General features: G+C 41.0%; 1 protein-coding gene across 5 annotated transcripts in view; it reads left to right on the plus strand.

Annotated features, from left to right (window-relative positions):
- kif6 (kinesin family member 6) overlaps positions 1-22,180 on the plus strand; it is a 281,901-nt gene that overhangs the window by 187,963 nt on the left and 71,758 nt on the right. Inside the window, exon 17 of one of the 5 annotated variants that reach the window (XM_058748722.1) lies at positions 17,948-18,267. The exons of the other annotated variants lie outside the window; for them this stretch is intronic. Coding sequence (XP_058604705.1) covers positions 17,948-18,144 — 197 coding nt within the window. The 3' untranslated portion in view covers positions 18,145-18,267. Of the gene's footprint in view, positions 1-17,947; positions 18,268-22,180 lie in introns of those variants that run through there. 5 annotated transcript variants of the gene reach the window in all.

A 22,180-nucleotide genomic window follows, 5' to 3' on the forward strand; every position in this document is an offset into this window, starting at 1 on the left:
AAGATGTTGCTAACATGTTTCTAGCATGATTAGATGTTAGTAAAATGTTTGTAGCATGATTAGATTTATAGATAGATAGAGAGAGATAGAGAGATAGATGAGTTTGAATGGGTTAGAAATAGTACAGAAGGAAGTCTGATTGAGTCTAATGGGCTTCAGTGTGTTTAGATTTAAATTTTGACAGTTGAGCAAGTTCAGGGCTCATCTGAACATTCCCACTGTAAGTCTATGGGAGTTTTATGATTTTTAATCTTCAGTTTTATGAAACCGTAAGTCTGATCAGTTAGAAAAGATATAACTCGAGTCAGACCAGTCTGAAGATCTGGGCTGCAGGAAAAGCTCGTGGCGATGGCTTAGCGGTCGCTTCGGAGAGGATGTCTTCAGGGTACCGGGTGGCATAGTCCACTACGGCGAGGATGTGTTCATGTCCCGGGCTGACTTGACAGGCCCACCAGATCCATCCCGATCCGCTCGAAGGGCAACTTCGATGATGGGTAGCGGAATGAGCGGAGAGGGGAGGTTGTGGCGATGCCCTCTGGCACTCAGGGCAGGCCTGACAAAATCGCGAACCTCGGCCTCCAAGCCGGGCCAGTGGAAGCGGTCCCGGATACGGTTGATGGTGTTTCCGGCCCCTAGGTGTCCGGCCGTCGGGTGGGCATGGGCCAGGTTCAACACTGTCTCCGTCTTGGGCGTGGGACCACTAGAAGTTTCTTTTCCTCCCCTTAGCTGGGTGACACAGTAGAGCAGGCCGTTCTCTACGATGAAGTGGGGAGAGGATGGGGTTTGACTGGACCTCCTTCCCTTCGAGGATGCAGACCTGGTTCCAGCAATTCTTTAGCGGTCGTCTTCTCGCTGGGCCCGGCCAAAGGAGCCCCTCCCGAGACCTGTTGATAGACATCATAGAAAAGGTTAGGATTTTGGGAGGGGACTCACCATCTCTCCGCTGTCGGAGGCCAAGAAGGCGGGCGCTGGGCTTCTTGTAGATGCGCCATCCACGGCGGCCCCAGTTGGGCAGGCAGGCTGTGTGGCGATGCGGAGGAGGGCCTCGAACCCCTGCCAGTCTCGTCCAAGCAATACCGCGACAGGAGACCCTTCACGAGGCCGACCTCTACCAGGCCAGGGGCCCGGAGATGGTGACGCGTCGCACGGGCACCTCCGTGTATCTCCGTGGACACATGTGAGGGGAGGCTTCGTTGCGTGGTGCCAAGATCTTGGTCTGGACGAGACTGAAGGCACTGCCCGAGTCCAGAATGGCCTGATATGGCCGGCTGTCGATCTTCATCTTGGTGAAGCACAGCCTGCCCACCAGGTTCGGGCCCTTGGTGATGAGGCGGTAGGCATAGACTCCTCCTGGATGTCGGGGCCGCCTCTACTAACCGCGAGGTGCCCTCCGGCGGCGTTGCTCGAGCCACCCTCCGGGAAAAGGCGGTACTCTCTCCCCTGCCTCGCGTCGATGGGCCGCCTCCGCCAGCTCGATCGCCTCCACCAGTTCCGGCGTCGTGGCGGGATTCTTCATGGCGTTCAACTAACAGCCAATGTTGAGCTAGCCAGGTGAGCTCGGCGACCTGGGCCCTCGCGGACGCCGAGGCTGATATGACCACTGGAGCGCCTGGGCGTGCACACGGGAGAGGCCTACCCAGGCCAGGATCTCCTTCTTCACCGCCTCGTAATTTCCCGCGATGTCGGTCGGAGACTGAAGAATGTCCGCTGGGGCTCACCCGTGAGAAGTGGCGCAGGGCACGGCCCAATCCTCCGGATCCCATCCCTCCAGGGTATTCTCGAACATCTGAAGGTAGGCCTCCACATCATCGTGGGCGGTCATTTTGGGCAGTAGTTGGGCTTGGATTCGTGGGTCTGGTAACGGAATGCGCTGGCGGGCGGCTGTGCGGAGAGCGGCTCCTGGTCAGCCTGGCTTTGACGGGTCGCAAGATGTTCCACTATTTGCTGCTGGCGCAGGCTGGCGGTTAGTTGTTGGAGAAGTTCTTCCATCCTTGGGGAGGAGTACTTGCCGTTCTGGAAGTGCAGAAAACAGAAAGAAAAAAGGAGGGGTTGGAACGTGTAGATCACTTGTCGGTGAAACTTCGATCACGCCCGCATTCTCCACCACTGTGACGGGTGGAAGAATCACGACAAGGAGAGCTCAAACAAATACCCGGAGGGTGGATTTATTCACAAACTGTGTGAGAGGGTAGAGTGAGAGGTGGCTGGCTGGTGTGTCGTGGTGCTCTTTGTGAATTCTCCCTTAGTGCGGCGGGTGCGTGTGGCTCTCGTCAGGCGGAATCGGTCACTCGCTGGTTTCTGGGAGAGAGAAAGAGACAGCACATTAGTCCTGGCCAGCTAACTCTGCCTGTCTCGCAGCCTCACGTGGTCTTTCCGTGACTATAATGGTCAAATAGACAAATAGTGGTTTCGTGGACCTGGGGGTGGGGTGTGGCCGCAGGGGTCCTGGGGTCCACCCCCAGGTCCTGAAACCACTATTTGTCCATTTGACCATTACAGTAAAGACCCCAGGACCTTTGGACCCCCCACCCCCAGGTCCACGAAACCACTATTTGTCCATTTGACCATTATAGTCGGAAGACCCCAGGACCCCTGCGGACCACCCCCACCCCCAGGTCCACGAAACCACTATTTGTCCATTTGACCATTATAGAGACGGAAAGACCCCAGGACCCCTGTGGACCAGCTCCCCACCCCCATGTCCACAAAACCACTATTCATTTAAAAATACATGTCCACTTGCAATTATTAAATAGCCATTCAATTGAATAGATTGCAAGTGGGATATTGTCCACTTACTTTATTAAATAGCCATTCAATTGAATACATTGCAAGTGGGATATGTTCCACTTGCACTTTATTAAATAGCCATTCAATTGAATACATTGCAAGTGGGATATGTGTCCACTTGCAGTTTGTGTATGGTTCGGTTTAATAGGTTGGTGGACAATCATCCCACTAACCTACTATAGCCATTCAATTGAATACATTGCAAGTGGGATATGTGTCCACTGCACTTTATTAAATAGCCATTCAATTGAATACATTGCAAGTGGGATATGTGTCCACTTGCAGTTTGTATAGCATTAATAGGTTGGTGGACAATCATCCACTAACCTACTATAGCCATTCAATTGAATACATTGCAAGTGGGATATGTGTCCACTGCACTTTATTAAATAGCCATTCAATTGAATACATTGCAAGTGGGATATGTGTCCACTTGCAGTTTATTGTATGGTTCGGTTTAATAGGTTGGTGGACAATCATCCCACTAACCTACTATAGCCATTCAATTGAATACATTGCAAGTGGGATATGTGTCCACTCGCACTTTATTAAATAGCCATTCAATTGAATACATTGCAAGTGGGATATGTGTCCACTTGCAATTATTAAATAGCCATTCAATTGAATACATTGCAAGTGGGATATGTGTCCACTGCACTTTATTAAATAGCCATTCAATTGAATACATTGCAAGTGGGATATGTGTCCACTTGCACTATTAGCCATTCAATTGAATACATTGCAAGTGGGATATGTGTCCACTGCACTTTATTAAATAGCCATTCAATTGAATACATTGCAAGTGGGATATGTGTCCACTTGCAGTTTATTGTATGGTTCGGTTTAATAGGTTGGTGGACAATCATCCCACTAACCTACTATAGCCATTCAATTGAATACATTGCAAGTGGGATATGTGTCCACTACTTTATTAAATAGCCATTCAATTGAATACATTGCAAGTGGGATATGTCCACTGCACTTTATTATAGCCATTCAATTGAATACATTGCAAGTGGGATATGTGTCCACTGCAGTTTATTATAGCCATTCAATTGAATACATTGCAAGTGGGATATGTGTCCACTCACTTTATTAAATAGCCATTCAATTGAATACATTGCAAGTGGGATATGTGTCCACACTTTATTAAATAGCCATTCAATTGAATACATTGCAAGTGGGATATGTGTCCACTTGCAGTTTATTGTATGGTTCGGTTTAATAGGTTGGTGGACAATCATCCCACTAACCTACTATAGCCATTCAATTGAATACATTGCAAGTGGGATATGTGTCCACTGCACTTTATTAAATAGCCATTCAATTGAATACATTGCAAGTGGGATATGTGTCCACTTGCAGTTTATTTAGTTCAATTAATACATTGCTGGGATATGTGTCCACTTTTAATAGCATTGGTGAATACATTGCAAGTGGGATATGTGTCCTACTATTAAACAGCATTCAATTGAATACATTGCAAGTGGGATATGTGTCCACTGCACTTTATTAACAACCATTCAATTGAATACATTGCAAGTGGGATATGTGTCCACTTGCAGTTTATTGTATGGTTCCGGTTTAATAGGTTGGTGGACAATCATCCCACCTACTATAGCCATTCAATTGAATACATTGCAAGTGGGATATGTGTCCACTGCACTTTATTAAATAGCCATTCAATTGAATATTTAAGTGGGATATGTGTCCACTTGCAGTTTATTATAGTTCAATGAATACATTTCGTGGGATATGTGTCGCATTTATTAAATAGACATTCAATTGAAATACATAATGTCCATAATATGTATAAATAAATTCATTTTTGTCATGTATTTTATCAAATGGTCAAAATGACCATTTTTTTATTTATGCAACATAATGTATTTTTGTGAAATACTGTCTGAAAATAAATAAATATTTTTCTAAACAGCATGATTTTTGGTTTATCTAATTTTGATACCTTCAGCGTGTGTCACGTCCATAAATTTTAAAATTGTTTATATCTTATGTAATTATTAATGCATAACTTGAAATTTTGAAAAGCACACCATGTAATTATGATTTCTTATTTTGCATTTCCATAAAAATGCTTCGTATTAAGTGGCAAATATTAAATCATATGTACTGGACATCCTCACTGTACTGAACCATGTTTATGTTCATGCCATACATAAAATTTTGAGAGGTTAGTCATGCATCAAACGCCTATCGATCCGCTAGTTTGCATGGTAAACGCTCTGTGCAATTTCCTTCTCCACCTGCTCTTACCCACTAGAAAATAAAGACCTGTTAGAATGCTGTTTATTGACTTCAGCTCAGCATTCAACACAATAATACAACAGCTCATAAATAAACTAAATGCAGAACAATTTCTGCAATTGGATCCTGGACTTTCAACAATCAGTCAGTCCGTGTATTCAGCACTACCACACTGAACACAGGTGCCCCATGTGTGCTCAGCCATGTCTTCACGCTGCTGACTGTGAATCCAGCTCACCACATCATCAAGTTGCTGATGACACACAGTGGTACTCATCAGCAACAACGATGAAACGCATACAGAGAATACATCTAATTCATAAAATGTCATATATTAAAAAAATTGTGTACTTCAGGATGGTGATCACCCCCACTGACCATACATTGTGGAAATCAGCAGCATAAATTCCTGTGACATAAATTGTAAAAATGTATTGAAGGAAACAGACATTTATTATGAAAAACATTTCACCCATTAATTTCCACCATTATGTACCATGCATATGTTGGTGAATTATGCACAGAATAGACCCTACACGGACAGTGAACCATTCATTTTTGTTTCATTGGATATTTTCCTTCATGTCCAGCAAAGCCAATATTTTGTGAAACACATAATTTTCAGCTCCTACCATAAAAGTACATCACTCTACTGTCACATTTCATTGTGAACTATTTGTTTCTGCATAATACTGTAACATGTAATGCAATGATGTCACACACATGTGGGCCTGTGAAAATTGGGACATTTCTCACTGTCATTTCAAATCTGTGTGAAAATCACAAAGCTCAGTAATATTGTTGTTTCATGCTCATGAAAAACATCTACTGTTCAGCCAGTGGAACTCATGTTTCTCATGCCATAATACTTATAAATTCTAGTTTGTATAGTTTGTATTTTTTGGATGGACTTTTTATGTGATATTTTAAATCAAAATCTATCATATTTTTATAATATTGCTTTCATTGTTGTATGCCTGTATTTATGTATACCTTCTGTACAGCATGTCATCTGTCATGTCATACATAATAATAAATTGTTGTTGTTTCTTATGTTGGAATTTGGGTTGGATTTTGGTGAACTTCACCACATATGGTGCATGACCACCTGTAACTTATTTGACGGTGCCTCCGTAGGTGTTCCGTGGATGATATAGTAAAAGTCATATTTCATAACTGCAATGATATAACTGAGTAATACCTACAGTTTAGTGCCCAGGAACATCACCCAGCAGCCCCATGTACATTAGAGTACATAAAATGTCTTATTTTGCATAAAATGAATGTCACGGAAGCATTATGTAGGGCCGCTGAATAAATTGGAAATGGACATTTCTTCATGCAAAAACCATTTCCAATTTATTCAATGCTTGACACCTTGTGCAATATTGTTGGTGAAAACACCTCTACTGTACTCAACGCTCAGTGGAACCCATTCATGTCATTTTCATGCCATAATACTGTAAAATTTGCATAAAATGAATGTCACGGAATTTGGGTTTTTGGTGAATTCACCAATATGGTGATATGTAATTGTTCGCCTCCATTTCCGTGGAACTAGTGTCATATTTTCATGCAATGTATAACTGTAAGCATTCATGAAAACATTTACATGAAAAATAAATTTTTATGTAAAACATTTAATGTCATTTGTCATTTTATGCATTACTGAATAAAATTTGAAGGAAATCATATTTATCCATCACTATTGTGGAAAAATCATTTTCATTACTGTATTTATGTCAAATGGTCAGTCCATTTTTATTTATGCAACAAGTAAATTTTTATGAAATATTGTTGGTAAATAAATCATTTTGTCTAAACAGCATGATTTTGGATATGTAATTTATGACTGGGCCTTCACTGTGTGTCACCCATAACATTTTAAAATGTCATCTTATGTAATTATTAATGCAATTAATTGAAATTTCTGTACAAATATTTGGCCATAATTATGTAACTTCATTATTTTGCCTTATGATAATGCTTCGTGACCTAATGTGGACGAATAAATCATATGCATACTCATGTCCTCTTCTGAGTGTAAATTTATGTCATACCCATATCATAAAATTTTGTAATTAATTATAACTGTAAATTGCATTTTCAGCAGAACATGTAAGCCTATGTCCAGAAATGACATGAAATACATGTCAAAACTTTTTCATGTCATATAATGTTCATGTCATATTTCATTTAAACATTCAATTGTGCAATAATTGTGTCTCGAACTATTGTCATTCATTCAGAGAAAGATTTTCTGTCACCCATGTTGCTGTATAAGCATAAAAATGTCTGTGGACATCATTCTTTCATGAAATACTTCATTACAAATATTGTGGATGCATTTGAAAATAATTCACTATACTATGCATATGTGTAAAACTAATCTTATTCATGCCTACATTTTATTATTTACAATTGCCATATATTCAGCATATTTTGTAATGCTGTATTGTGATTTATTCATTGCATTTATTAAAATAATTTATGGACTCATTAAAACAATTTATGTCACAATATATTTGACAACAACTGTCAATTGAAAACATGGCCCTTTCATTTTGCCAAATACTTCAATTTGCATTATACCATTTTAAAATTACTTGTTTAATTTTGTGTATGTTAAATATTGTTGTTTTATTTTTGAATGCTGCTCAATATGATGCCCCTGACAAATAAATTGAATAATGAATTCTTCTTATGTAACTGGTATTTATTTTATCAAGCCCACATTGCGAACCTAATATAAATGTGCATTGCACATATTGTTGGTGAAAATAATAATCTGAAGAATGACCGTGGAACCATTCATTTTTCATAATGATTAAAATGTTGTTCATATATGAATATATCTAGTGTCATTTTGGAACTTCATGTAATATTGATTATGTAATTGGAATGCATTCTCTAAACGTCCATTTAATTTCATTTTTCATGACAAACTCATGAAAAATTGTTATTATTAAAAATAAAATGTGTCCCATAATCATTAGCAATTTTGTTGCTGTGAACATATGTGAAAATATGTCATTATGTATTATGTTACTTTAATATTTATTTCTTTTGTATTGAAAACTATTTATTTACTTCATAAATCATATGCATGTCATTTTTGCCTCGTTGTACTGAAAAATTTCTACTGCTGTGTGACACCTAACATTTGTGCATTCTCAGAAAACATTTTAAATGTCATTTCAATCTAAAATTTGTATGTTTCAAATAATGTAATGTTCTGGTGAATGAAAGAATTCCGCTATATGAAATACATTTTTCAAAATATATGAAAAACCATTTAGTTCATATTCACGGTGAAATAGCACATTGTACATAATGTCATGCCCTAAATACTACATTTTGTATATTGCAAAATTATGTGAAAACAGCATTTGTACATTCATGACTTTTTTCATATCATTTTTCATGTATATACTGTGGAAAATTTATTTTTATATGCAAATAGTGGAATTTGTACAGCATATGTAAAATTAAATTAAATAATTCATTTTCATCGCCATAACATCATTCCATGCATAATAAATTGATATGATTTTGCAATGTCTGACATGTTGTTGAATTTGAATGTCATTCTTCAGAAAAATTCTTTCATTATCAACATGGATATTAAATCCCATTAGGACTTTATCTGCAACATAACTCATACATTCAATAAACTGTATATTCTGGTCTGTATACAATGCCTATAAACATCACATTTTCATTGCCTTATTCTTTGGATAATGGAATTACTTTGAATTTTATACTTAAATGACCTCTGGAGTGCAATATTTCTATGTACAACCTGAATTTTGATGTTCATGTTTGTAACATAATCTTTGTAACTCGTTTAAATAATGTAATATCTATTTTACGTTTCTCAAACGCACATCTGTTTATGGTCATGAATATCATTTACAAAAATGCTTTTGAAAAAATCTAATATTCAATAAGCCAATTTATCATGTGTTTATCATATTATATGTTTTTTTGACATCATTAAATTGTTACATTATTGGTTTGGATGTCTGTATTTTCAGTTGAACAGACACAGTCTCATGGTGATATCTGTAAAATTTATAACATTCTTCATGACATGATCATTTCAGTCTGTCTGCTTCATGTCCATTAGTCAAGTACAAACTCTAAACTATGTCTATTTTGGCACCACCCAGGAGGAACACATCTCTTCATGTCATTTCAAAATTCTTATTGCATAAAATGAATGTCACAGCATTAGACATCCAGCCATTAATAAATTGAAAAACATCTTCATGCACACAATATTCAGTGTCTGACATGCTTGAAAAATTTTCAATATTGTTGGTGAAATACTGTACTCATGCGCTCAGTGGAACCCATTCATGTCATTTTTTCATTATAAAATTTGCAAATGTGCTAAAATGAAACAATGGATGTGGCTGGACATTTTCACTGAATAAATGAATGACATTTCATTGTTTTCTCAGTGGGTGCTTCACTGGTACCTGTTTGATGTTCTGATAACAAATATGTTTTGATTTTTACTCTGTCACCCAGTTTCTGTACTGGAAACCCATGTGGACTTGATATACATAAGCAGTATTCAGTAAATTCTTGTTCCTCAATAAATTTGGATTGTTTGGAAAATTCTCTTCAGCCTGTATTCATTTTATGCCATGTTACTGTACAAGACAGATAAATTCATGTCAGACATGCATAACAATGCAGGAAAAAGCCATTTCACCTGATTGATGTGATACCAAAACAACACCATCATTTGTGATGAGCTCGTGAAAAAGCAGCATAAAATAATAATGCAAAAATGCAAATGGTGACATTGATAACATCTGTAAAGAACGATCAAATTAGTTGTTAGTTTGAAAGATAACACCATGTGAGAATTAATTGTATTTTTCACTTTGACAAATTGTAGATTCAATAAAGCAATGATTCTGTAAAACACAAACCTCACAGCAGCACCATGTCAGAACCATTAAATGTCTCATGTATTTTCATATTCAATGTGTTTGTGTGGAAAATTTAATGCTGAAGAATGACAATGTGACCACTTCATTTTTTGATGCAACATTCCTTCATGCCTCCTGAAATATTCTCAGCTCTACTTTCGAAATTCAAAACTCATACTTGATTATAATTGTGAATGGATTTCTCACGTCACTGTTTTCGGGCACGTATTATGTTTTACAGCTGTATCAGCTCCCAAAATGTCATATAAGCGAACGAATATAGGTTTTTTTCCCAGGAGCGGTTGTACCGGGTCACCTTCAGTGGGAATGTACACATAGGCACATCTCCAGCCTGTTTAGTTTCCCCAAGGCGGCGACCGTTGGTGGATCTCTGTAGTGACGGACGTTGCATGGATTTACCCAAATGGCATGAAAAAAAACATTAGCAATGTACTTTGCATAAGAATGTTCCGCATTCTTTCTTGTTTCAACCCTGTATGGAATGGCCTAGTGCGTTAGCCCCATCGGGAGCATGTTGGTAGCTTCCCCATATATGACCTGATCCCTATAGCCCGCTCTGAGTGGATTTAACTGTTCGAGGAAAACACCCCTTTAACAACTCTAGAGTCACTTAACTGATACCGTAGACTTGACACAGAGCCCCCAGAGGGCCTAGCAATAAACAGCACTGCTGGAAATTTGCATAGATAACAGTTCCCATCCATTACATCCCCCCTCCGAAATAATTGAATGAGGGAATGCTCCTCCGATTTTTTCCGCTACGAACTCAGTGCGCCCAATATTTGGGATACTGATAACATCCACTTACCCTGTTGCGGGAATTGGGATCTATCTTTTTTCTATCTCCGAACTTGCACTTCACCTGCTTGGTGCCATAGATTCCCACAGTTGGCGGTGAATGACACTATTACTGAAGTTGAGCACGCCTCGACCTGAGCATGTGCTACCACTTTTTTGAGGTAACAGTGTCTGTCACCTAAAGGAAATTTAATATAAAATGCGCAATTAGTTGAATAGCCTAATGGCTTAAACGAACAACTAGTTAACTAGAACATTTTTAGTGGGGGCAGCCCTATTAAATACTCACTAGACGTCTCTGTTAAAGTTTTTAAAGCATTTTTATATGTTGAATTCCGCTTTCAGACTGGTCACGTCCGTAACGGAGAGATGTCACGTCCGTAACGGTGGAATTACTCTGTGTAATACCTACATTTTAGTGCCCAGGAACATCACCCAGCAGCCCCATGTATATTAGAGCACATAAAATGTCTTATTTTGCATAAAATGAATGTCCACGGAAGCACTATGTAGGGCCTGCTGAATAAATTGAAATGGACATTTCTTTATATTAAAATGTATATTTCCAATTTATTCAGCGGGCCCTACATAATGCTTCCGTGGACACTTAAATTTCTGCAATATTGTTGGCGAAAACACCTCTACTGTACTCAGCACGCTCAGTGGAACCCATTCATGTCATTTTCACGCCATAATACTGTAAAATTTGCATAAAACTAATGTCACGGAAGCACTATGTAGGGCCTGCTGAATAAATTGGAAATGGACATTTCTTCATGCGAAAACGTCCATTTCAATTTATTCAGCGGCCCTACATAATGCTTCCGTGACACCTAAATTTGTGCAATATTGTTGGTGAAAACACCTCTACTGTACTCAGCATGCTCAGTGGAACCCATTCATGTCATTTTCACGCCATAATACTGTATAATTTGCATTAAAATGGTTGTTTCTTATGTTGGAATTTGAGTTGGATTTTGGTGAACTTCACCACATATGGTGCATGACCACCTGTAACTTATTTGACGGTGCCTCCGTAGGTGTTCCGTGGACGATATAGTAAAAGTCATATTTCATAACTGCAATGATATAACTGAGTAATACCTACAGTTTAGTGCCCAGGAACATCACCCAGCAGCCCCATGTACATTAGAGTACATAAAATGTCTTATTTTGCATAAAAATGAATGTCCACGGAAGCATTATGTAGGGCCCACTGAATAAATTGGAAATGGACATTTCTTTATATTAAAATGTATATTTCCAATTTATTCAGCGGGCCCTACATAATGCTTCCGTGGACACTTAAATTTGTGCAATATTGTTGGTGAAAACACCTCTACTGTACTCAGCACGCTCAGTGGAACCCATTCATGTCATTTTCATACCATAATACTGTAAAATTTGCATAAAAACTAATGTCCACGGAAGCACTATGTAGGGCCTGCTGAATAAATTGGAAATGGACATTTCTTTATATTAAAATGTCCATTTCCAATTTATTCAGCGGGCCCTACATAATGCTTCCGTGGACACTTAAATTTGTGCAATATTGTTGGTGAAAACACCTCTACTGTACTCAGCACGCTCAGTGGAACCCATTCATGTCATTTTCATGCCATAATACTGTATAATTTGCATTAAAATGGTTGTTTCTTATGTTGGAATTTGGAGTTGGATTTTGGTGAACTTCACCACATATGGTGCATGACCACCTGTAACTTATTTGACGGTGCCTCCGTAGGTGTTCCGTGGACGATATAGTAAAAAGTCATATTTCATAACTGCAATGATATAACTGAGTAATACCTACAGTTTAGTGCCCAGGGAACATCACCCAGCAGCCCCATGTACATTAGAGTACATAAAATGTCTTATTTTGCATAAAAATGAATGTCCACGGAAGCATTATGTAGGGCCCGCTGAATAAATTGGAAATGGACATTTCTTCATGCGAAAACGTCCATTTCCAATTTATTCAGCGGCCCTACATAATGCTTCCGTGGACACCTAAATTTGTGCAATATTGTTGGTGAAAACACCTCTACTGTACTCAGCACGCTCAGTGGAACCCATTCATGTCATTTTCACGCCATAATACTGTAAAATTTGCATAGAAATGAATGTCCACGGAAGCACTATGTAGGGCCCGCTGAATAAATTGGAAATGGACATTTCTTCATATGAAAACGTCCATTTCCAGTTTATTCAGCGGGCCCTACATAATGCTTCCGTGGACACTTAAATTTCTGCAATATTGTTGGCGAAAACACCTCTACTGTACTCAGCACGCTCAGTGGAACCCATTCATGTCATTTTCATACCATAATACTGTATAATTTGCATTAAAATGGTTGTTTCTTATGTTGGAATTTGGAGTTGGATTTTGGTGAACTTCACCACATATGGTGCATGACCACCTGTAACTTATTTGACGGTGCCTCCATAGAGGTTTCGTGGACGATATAGTAAAAAGTCATATTTCATAACTGCAATGATATAACTGTGTAATACCTAATGGGCCCGAAGGAGGGGCCCACGACGGCGCCTCCCATTTAAGCGTGTAACGGTTTGGTGGACACACGCTCCCTTTTTTGACCTTTTGACCCCTAAAGAAGGTCGTACGGTCATGGGACTTTTCCACCCGGTCGAGGGGGTCCCCTTGAGACAAAGGTTCCGATTTCCGTGTCCACGAAACCGCTAGGCCGAACCCACTCAAATAAACTGAAAGTGGGACTTTTTTCAGAAGCTCCCAGGGGGCCCAAATTGCACACAGAGTTGTGTCAGGAGCCCCGGAGCCATGTGCCAACAGGGCCCGGACCTGAGACCCTGAAAAGTATTTTTCCTCATTTTTCATATATCTCTTTGTCTGCCATTGAATTCAATAGGAGAGACCCTGAAACCGGCTTGATTTTGGCAAGACACACGGCCGGACATAAAATGCTTAAGAAGCCGCCACTGCCCTCAAACTCGGGGGCCCGAATGAGGGGCCCACGACGGCGGGGCGTGCCGAGTTTCGAGGCTGTGCGTTATCCGAACCCATTCAAATAAATGGCAAGTGGGATTTTTTCAGAAACATCCCAGGGGCCCGAAACTCGGCACGGTGGCTCCTGGGGGCCCCCCGAGTGAGCCACTAAAAGCGTGGGACCCTAGGGTGAGGCATTTTTTCCCCCGAGGTCCTATGGCTTTGTAGGACCCATTCAAATAAATGGCAAGTGGGATTTTTTCAGAAACGTCCCAGGGGCCCGAAACTCGGCACGGTGGCTCCTGGGGGCCCCCCGAGTGAGCCGCTAAAAGCGTGGGGCCCTAGGGTGAGGCATTTTTTCCCCCGAGGTCCTATGGCTTTGTGGTTCGGGGCCGCAAGCGAGGGGCCCCTGAGGTGCCAGAATCTCAAATCTTGGGGCCCTATGACCCTCCGTCTCCGTAAGGAGGACATCCCGCTTCCCATTTAAACGCGTAACGGTTTGGTGGACGCGCGCTCCCTTTTTTGACCTTTTGACGCCTAAAGACGGTCGTATAGTGACGAGACTTTTCCACCCGGTCGAGGGGGTCCCCCAGAGACAAAGGTTCCAATTTCGGCTCGATCGGACCCTTGCGAGCCGTGTCCACGAAACCGCTAGGCGAACCCATTCAAATAAATGGCAGGTGGGATTTTTTAGAAAGCGTCCCAGGGGCCTGAAACTCGCACGGTGGCTCCTGGGGCCCCAGTGAGCCGCTAAGCGTGGGGCCCTAGGGTGAGGCATTTTTCCCCGAGGTCCTATGGCTTTGTGGTTCGGGGCATAGCGAGGGCCCCTGAGGTGCCAGAATCTCAAATCTTGGGGCCCTATGACCCTCCGTCTCCGTAAGGAGGACATCCCGCTTCCCATTTAAACGTGTAACGGTTTGGTGGACGCGCGCTCCCTTTTTTGACCTTTTGACGCCTAAAGACGGTCGTATAGTGACGAGACTTTTCCACCCGGTCGAGGGGTCCCCAGAGACAAAGGTTCCAATTTCGCTCGATCGGACCCTTGCGAGCCGTGTCCACGAAACCGCTAGGCCGAACCCATTCAAATAAATGGCAAGTGGGATTTTTTCAGAAACGTCCCAGGGGCCTGAAACTCGGCACGGTGGCTCCTGGGGGCCCCCCGAGTGAGCCGCTAAAAGCGTGGGGCCCTAGGGTGAGGCATTTTTTCCCCCGAGGTCCTATGACTTTGTGGTTCGGGGCCGCAAGCGAGGGGCCCCTGAGGTGCCAGAATCTCAAATCTTGGGGCCCTATGACCCTCCGTCTCCGTACGGGGGACGTCCCGCTTCCCATTTAAGCGTGTAACGGTTTGATGGACGCGCTCTCCCTTTTTTGACCTTTTGACCCCTAAAGAAGGTCGTACGGTCACGGGACTTTTCCACCCGGTCGAGGGGGTCCCCCCGAGACAAAGGTTCCAGTTTCGGCTCGATCGGACCCTCGCGAACCATGTCCACGAAACCGCTAGGCCCGAACTCATTCAAATAAATGGCAGGTGGGATTTTTTTAGAAACGTCCCAGGGGCCCAAAACTCGACACGGTGGCTCCTTGGGCCCCCCCCGAGCGAGCCACCGAAGGCGCGGGGCCCTAGGCCCAGGGGAAAATCGGGAGCCTCCTGCACAAAATCTCTCTCTCTGCCCTCTTGGACTCTTATACACTCAGAGCCTTTCGTGTGATTTCAAGGTGCCAGACCAGTGATTTTTTCCCCAAGGTCCTACGGCTCCGTGCTTCGGGGTCGCGAAAGAGGGGCCCCTGAGTTGCGAGAATCTCGAATTTCTAGACAAAGGTTCCAGTTTCGGCTCGATCGGACCCTCGCGAACCGTGTCCACGAAACCGCTAGGCCGAACCCATTCAAATAAATGGCAGGTGGGATTTTTTTAGAAACGTCCCAGGGGTCCCAAACTTGACAGCGGGGTTCATGGGGCCCCCCTTTGCGCCCCACCGAGAGCTAGGGCCAATCGGAGAACCTTTGCGTCGGAGTTCACAAAACGGCCAGAGGGGGCGCCGGCGAGCTCCTGTGGGCGGGGGACGCCCGCACCCCGCCTCTGGTCACTTTTGGACACGTTCCGTAAAAATAGTGGAAAATTGGACAAATAGTGGGTCCGTGGGACCAGGGGGTCCGCCCATGCAACCAGTAGGACGATGGACAAATAGAGGCTCGCTGGGATGCGAAAACCCCCCCTACCCATTCATTTAATGGGAGCATGGACAAATAGTAGGGTTTTGGGAGCGAATACCCCTTTTACCCAGCAAAATTATGGCAAAAGGACACTTAAAGGGTTCGTGGGAGATGGGGTGGGTGGGGGGGGGCCTCATCAGATGGTCAACATCACCCCCTATAGGTGACCAAATCCAGTTTAGTCCGGAATTACCCCGGGAAATGGGGGGAAGTTGAAACGTCCCATTGTCCAGTTAAATAATTGGCTAAGGGGATCCAAATCCACCCTACGATCCCTCCGAACCACTATTTGCCCAATGGCAGTTTATTTGTATGGGGTAATGTCCACGAACCTATTACATGTACTTCCTCGGGGAACTAAGGTTACGTACATAACCTTGAGATGTTCCCCTTCAGGAACTCGAGCCTCGTCGAACGCTTTGGGAACTAGAATGCCCACGCCACCAGACTTTCAAATCCCTGCCTAGTGTTGGAGAGCACAGCTAAGGTGAGAGAACAGAGGAGTGGCATGCATATCGAGGTCATAGAACTTCACAAACGTGAGCAGTGTGGACCAATTTGTAACATTTGCGTTACAAATGTCCCGCATAGAGGCACCCGACAGGAAGGCCCGAAGGCCGCCACGCTTTGGGTGGAGTGAGGCTTGACCCCCAAGGGAGAGGGGAGATCAGAGGACTCAAAGATATGGATAGCATCTCGATTCACCACTTAGCATAAGCTTCTCCTGGCCGAAAAAAAAAACAAACAAAGTCTTCCACTCTGCCTGTGTCAATTTGAGTCTTGTTAAAGATTTAAATCCCTGCCGCCAAGATGCTCCTCTGTCGGTGATGGATAAGAAAGTGAAACTTTTTAATCTATAGGGGAAGTTAGATTTATTCACACAAGTTCAAATATTTATTTAAAGCTTCTTTCTTTTAATATTCTTATTTACAGCATTATCATAATAGGCTGTATATTAACTTATTGGGAGAAAACCAGTAGTTCGATGTGAAATCAGACACTGAGGACCCCCATATAGCCAAAATGGCATGATCATAACACCCCGCGAATATTCGACTGTGAGATTGGTAGTCGAATCAGGCTCCTCGAATCGAAGCATCAAATTGTCAACTATTCGGGGACACCCCTATTATTTTCCAGCACTGCTTTAACCCTCTTGGGCATGGAGTTCACCAGAGCTTCACAGGTTGCCACTGGAGTCTCTTCCACTCCTCCATCACGACATCACGGAGCTGGTGGATGTTAGAGACCTTGTGCTCCTCCACCTTCCGTTTGAGGATGCCCCACAGATGCTCAATAGGGTTTAGGTCTGGAGACATGGAGGTGTGTTTGGGGTCGTTATCATGTTGGAATACTGCCCTGCGGCCCAGTCTCCGAAGGGAGGGGATCATGCTCTGCTTCAGTATGTCACAGTACATGTTGGCATTCATGGTTCCCTCAATGAACTGTAGCTTCCCAGTGCTGGCAGCACTCATGCAGCCCCAGAACATGACACTCCCACCACCATGCTTGACTGTAGGCAAGACACACTTATCTTTGTACTCCTCAACTGTTTGCCGCCACACACGCTTGACACCATCTGAACCAAATAAGTTTATCTTGGTCTCATCAGACGACAGGACATGGTTCCAGTAATCCATGTCCTTAGTCTGCTTGTCTTCAGCCCGTTAGCGGGCTTTCTTGTGCATCATCTTTAGGAGAGGCTTCCTTATGGGACGAAAGCCATGAAGACCAATTTGCTTCAGTGTGCGGCGTATGGTCTGAGCACTGACAGGCTGACCCCCAACCCCTTCAACCTCTGCAGCAATGCTGGCAGCACTCATAGTGGAACCTGTCCTATTAAACCGCTGTATGGTCTTGGCCACTGTGCTGCAGCTCAGTTTCAGGGACTTGGCAGTCTTCTTATAGCCTACAGCATCTTTATGTAGAGCAACAATTCTTTTTTTTCAGATCCTCAGAGAGTTCTTTGCCATGAGGTGTTGGATTCACAGTTGGATTCAAGGATGATCTCGCCAGTCCCACTCCAGACCCAGAGCCCAGCCAAACACCACCCCACTGCGCGGAGCAACAGCCAGAGCCCACCGCAGATGGAGAGCCAAATCCCACCACGACCGATGAGCTATCGTGTGAAAGAGCGAAAGAGTTGAGGATCGCCCCGGAGCCAGAGCCTCAACCGACGTCTGACCAGGTGCTTGAGCCGGCTACAATGCACGCGACGGTGGATGAGACAGTGGAGCGCGAGGGCACGGAGGAAACCCCCGCCCACTGCACCACCCCTGGGGGTGAGCTGAGGCAGGACTCAGAGGATTTAACCCTCTGGGGTCTGAGGGTGTTTTTAGGGGCCTAGAGAAGTTTTGACATGCCCTGACATTTGTGCTTTTTTCAGTTGCTTATAAACATATAAATGGCTAATAATACTGTAATCAGCACAAACTGGGCTTCAATAATATGTGAGCAGCATGTATGTACATGATTGTGTTTTTGAGAAAGCAATGTATATGCGTGGTTAGTGAAAAACTAAAATTTTGAAGTCACTGAAATAAGGCCATAAAAAAACATACATAACATTTGTTCACAAGACTTTTGAGAAAGGGATCTTGTAGCCTAGAGATTTTGCTTCAAAATTATGTGAAAATCATCTTGTTTACTCGCTCACAGAAAACAATATATTGATTTAAATTTTCTAAGACACTCTTTGAGTAGAAAGGGTCTATGCAAGAAGGCGTCAACTATCATGCATAATGCTGTGATTCACAACTGAGAAGACAAAGGCTCACATAAGCTGCATAATGAGCCATTCCGTCATGTATGTGACTGAGAGGGAAGAGTTACAAGAAAGAATGTGAATTTTTGTTTGTAGCTTATTTAGAATATATTTAACTATCACAAAAATTACTTGAGATTCACTTGCGAGTGCAGTTAAACAGTTTATTAGGAACAATCCAAGCTGACTTTAAAGTTGAATTTTTTTTCCAGTCACATGATCCTTCAGAAATCATTCTAATATTCTGATTTGCTGCTCAAAAAACATGTATTATTATTATTATTATTATTATTATGTTGTTGTTAACAAGAGCTGAGAAGAATTTATTCAGTTTTTTTTATGAATAGAAAGTTCAGAAGAACAGCATCATTTGTAACATGATAAATGTCTTTATCATCACTTGTGTGCTAAATAAAAGTTTTAATTTCTATATATACTGACTCCAAGCTTTTGAATGGTATAGTGTATATTACACTTGGAGTAAGACTGGAGTAATAATGCTGAAAATTTAGCTTTGATCACAGGAATAAATTACATTAAAATATATTTTATAAATATATGAATATATTTAAAAATATATTCAAATAGAAAGCAGTTATTTTAAATAGTAAAAATATTTCACAATATTACTGCTTTAGCAAAGACAACTTTACGTATTTTGGAACAAATAAATGCAGGCTTGGTGAGCAGAAGAGAATTCTTTACAAAAACATTAAAAATCTTACTGTTCAATCTGTAAAATAGTGAATGCACACCTACTTTGTAAGATTCTGAATGGAGATGAAAACTGAACGAGACCTGCGTCCCCTTCCTGTGTGAGATACAGGTAAAGGCAAGAGTATGTATTCACAGTCCTAAATGAATGTTATAAACAATCGTTAGCATTTATTTTTCACAGTACCTTAGTATATGCATAGTCCTACTTGATGAGAAAACAGAAAGCCAATAACAAAGAAACTATATTTTAACACTACCAACCAAAAATCATATTACCATATAGGCATAATAAAAGTACAATTACTATACACTATACTGTGCACTTAGAATGATTTTCCAGCAAACACTAAACTGAACGACACGCATGTGCCTTTCTTGTGCAATTATGCCAGCGATGCAGCCACAGTCCTAAACGAAAATTGAAACGGTTGTTATGGCAATTACCAGAAGATGCGTAGCTGATAATAAATTGCATCACTGAAAAGAATGGACGTGCGTATATGTTGTCAATGGGTCACTTATCAGTGATATTTACAGCTTACTTGATACATTTACACCTCAGACGATCGCAAACACCAATGACCGGGTATAACACATTCAAAACATTTACACCAGAGCAGATATTTGCAAAAAGAAGCTTAGTTATAGTCATAAACACAAGCATGCTTTGTATGTAGGCCTATACAATACAAAAACTATAGTTATAAACATATATAGGCTATATTTGCGAACAGAGTATAGCAGTATCACAGAAAAGTTTTGTCTAATCATTCTTACTTTTAGAACATTAGAACTCATATTACTTTTATATCATATTGCTGTCTATTTTATAGAACATTAAAAATATTTTAAAAAAACACCCTGGCATCATGAGACATTTAGATGCAGTGAATGAAACTTCATAATGTTTCACTTGATTATACATTTAGTCAGGAATTATAGTTTGGAAAAAGTCTAACTAGTAAAATGTGTACAAGATATGTGACAACTAATACAAGTAGGTTAATAAAAATGACTTACTCATGTAAATATGTCACTGAATGATATAGGCATTAGCGCAAAATTACACCCAGGGTGACCTTTAAACATGTTTGCATTTTACACAGACAATCATTAAAAACAGGGTGACACCTAACCTATGTCATCCCTCTTACCCACATGTCAAAACCTGTTACCCTGAAAAATAACAGGCCTGACAGTAACAGGTTTGACAATTTCAAACTAATTTGCTCATTTCTAGCTAGTAGTCAAATTCACAAAAGCACATTGAACACTTTAAAATTATTTTACTTGTAGATATTAATTATATTAAATGTAATAAATAATTGTTTAAATTTACATTTTAAAAATGGTAACAGTATTGACAATGCATGATCCCCCCCCTCCCTCAGTCAAGCATCATAAATAATCTAAAATAGAGCATTATAGAAGTGAGAGAGAAACATGCTTGTTTTAAGTGTAGGAATCCTGGTTGAGAGATGATGTAACCTCCTAGAAGTGATGTCACTTGAATGTACATTATTTTACAAGGTTTTTTTTTTTTTTTTGATGAGGGTAACAGCGCTGATATGAAATCAGGGGACACCAATAAAATTATTTATATTTTATAGAAAAAAATGCATACTTATGCCAAAACATTGCTTAACAATGAGACTATATTTCAAACAATATGCAAATGTGATTTTTATATAATTTTGCCTTCATTTTGCAAATTAAAAGTCCTGCTGAAAAAGAAAAATCATAGTGAGGGAGCATAGATGCTATTTAAATTAATATTTAATTTAATTTTTTTTTTTACCTAATATTGATGAAAGAATACATAGTATTATGTTTTTAAATTGCAAATTTATTTGTTATATTAAATCTATGTTTGATTATTTCTAAGGGAGGCAAAAGGCACCGATTTCGTGGAATGACCCAGGAATATTTTTGTGGGGAGGTGTTACACCTGCCTATTGCCCCCTGTCAGCTCTGCTGTTTTGTGTCAGTGCTGGCTGGGCAACAGGTGATCATTATTCAACCCTCCAAGGGTGCGGTAGCAGATTAAAAAGACTGGTATATCTTTGAGTTGCTCTCTCTCAGGTGTCGCTTTTTCCCAGTTTTTTTTTTTTGTTTTGTTTTTGTTTTTTCGCATTAAAACCCACATGTGCAGCAATTTTTTTCTCCCTAGATGTCTATTTATTTTGACTATTTACCAATTTCTTATTTTGAAAGTAAATTTAGTTTATTGTATGAAATTTTGTGTGAACCTTTGTAGAAATAATAAAAGTAAATCTTATTAAACAATGAGAACCAATTAATGACGTTGTGTCAGAACAGAACGTTTTATAAAATTTTTAACCTCTTAAAGGGGACCTATTATGCCCCTTTTACAAGATGTAAAATAAGTCTCTGATGTCCCCAGAGCGTATATGTGAAGTTTTAGCTCAATATACCCCACAGATAAATTTTTATAGCTTGTTAAAATTGCCACTTTTAGGGTATGAGCCAAAACGCGCTGATTTTGAGTATGTTGCTTTAAATGCAAATGAGCTGTTGCTCCCGGAGAAGAGGGAGGACCTTCAAGAGCTCAAGCTCCGGCATTAGCAGTGCTGGCCTTTGCAAATAAACATACCACTATTAATACAAACCTGTTATCTTTACAGAAAACATACTGTTTCAAAGTCAGATTATACTGTGCATAATAAATTCGCGTTTATGAA

This window comes from Onychostoma macrolepis, chromosome 17 (assembly GCF_012432095.1).
Source record: "Onychostoma macrolepis isolate SWU-2019 chromosome 17, ASM1243209v1, whole genome shotgun sequence".
Taxonomy (NCBI): Eukaryota; Metazoa; Chordata; class Actinopteri; order Cypriniformes; family Cyprinidae; genus Onychostoma; species Onychostoma macrolepis.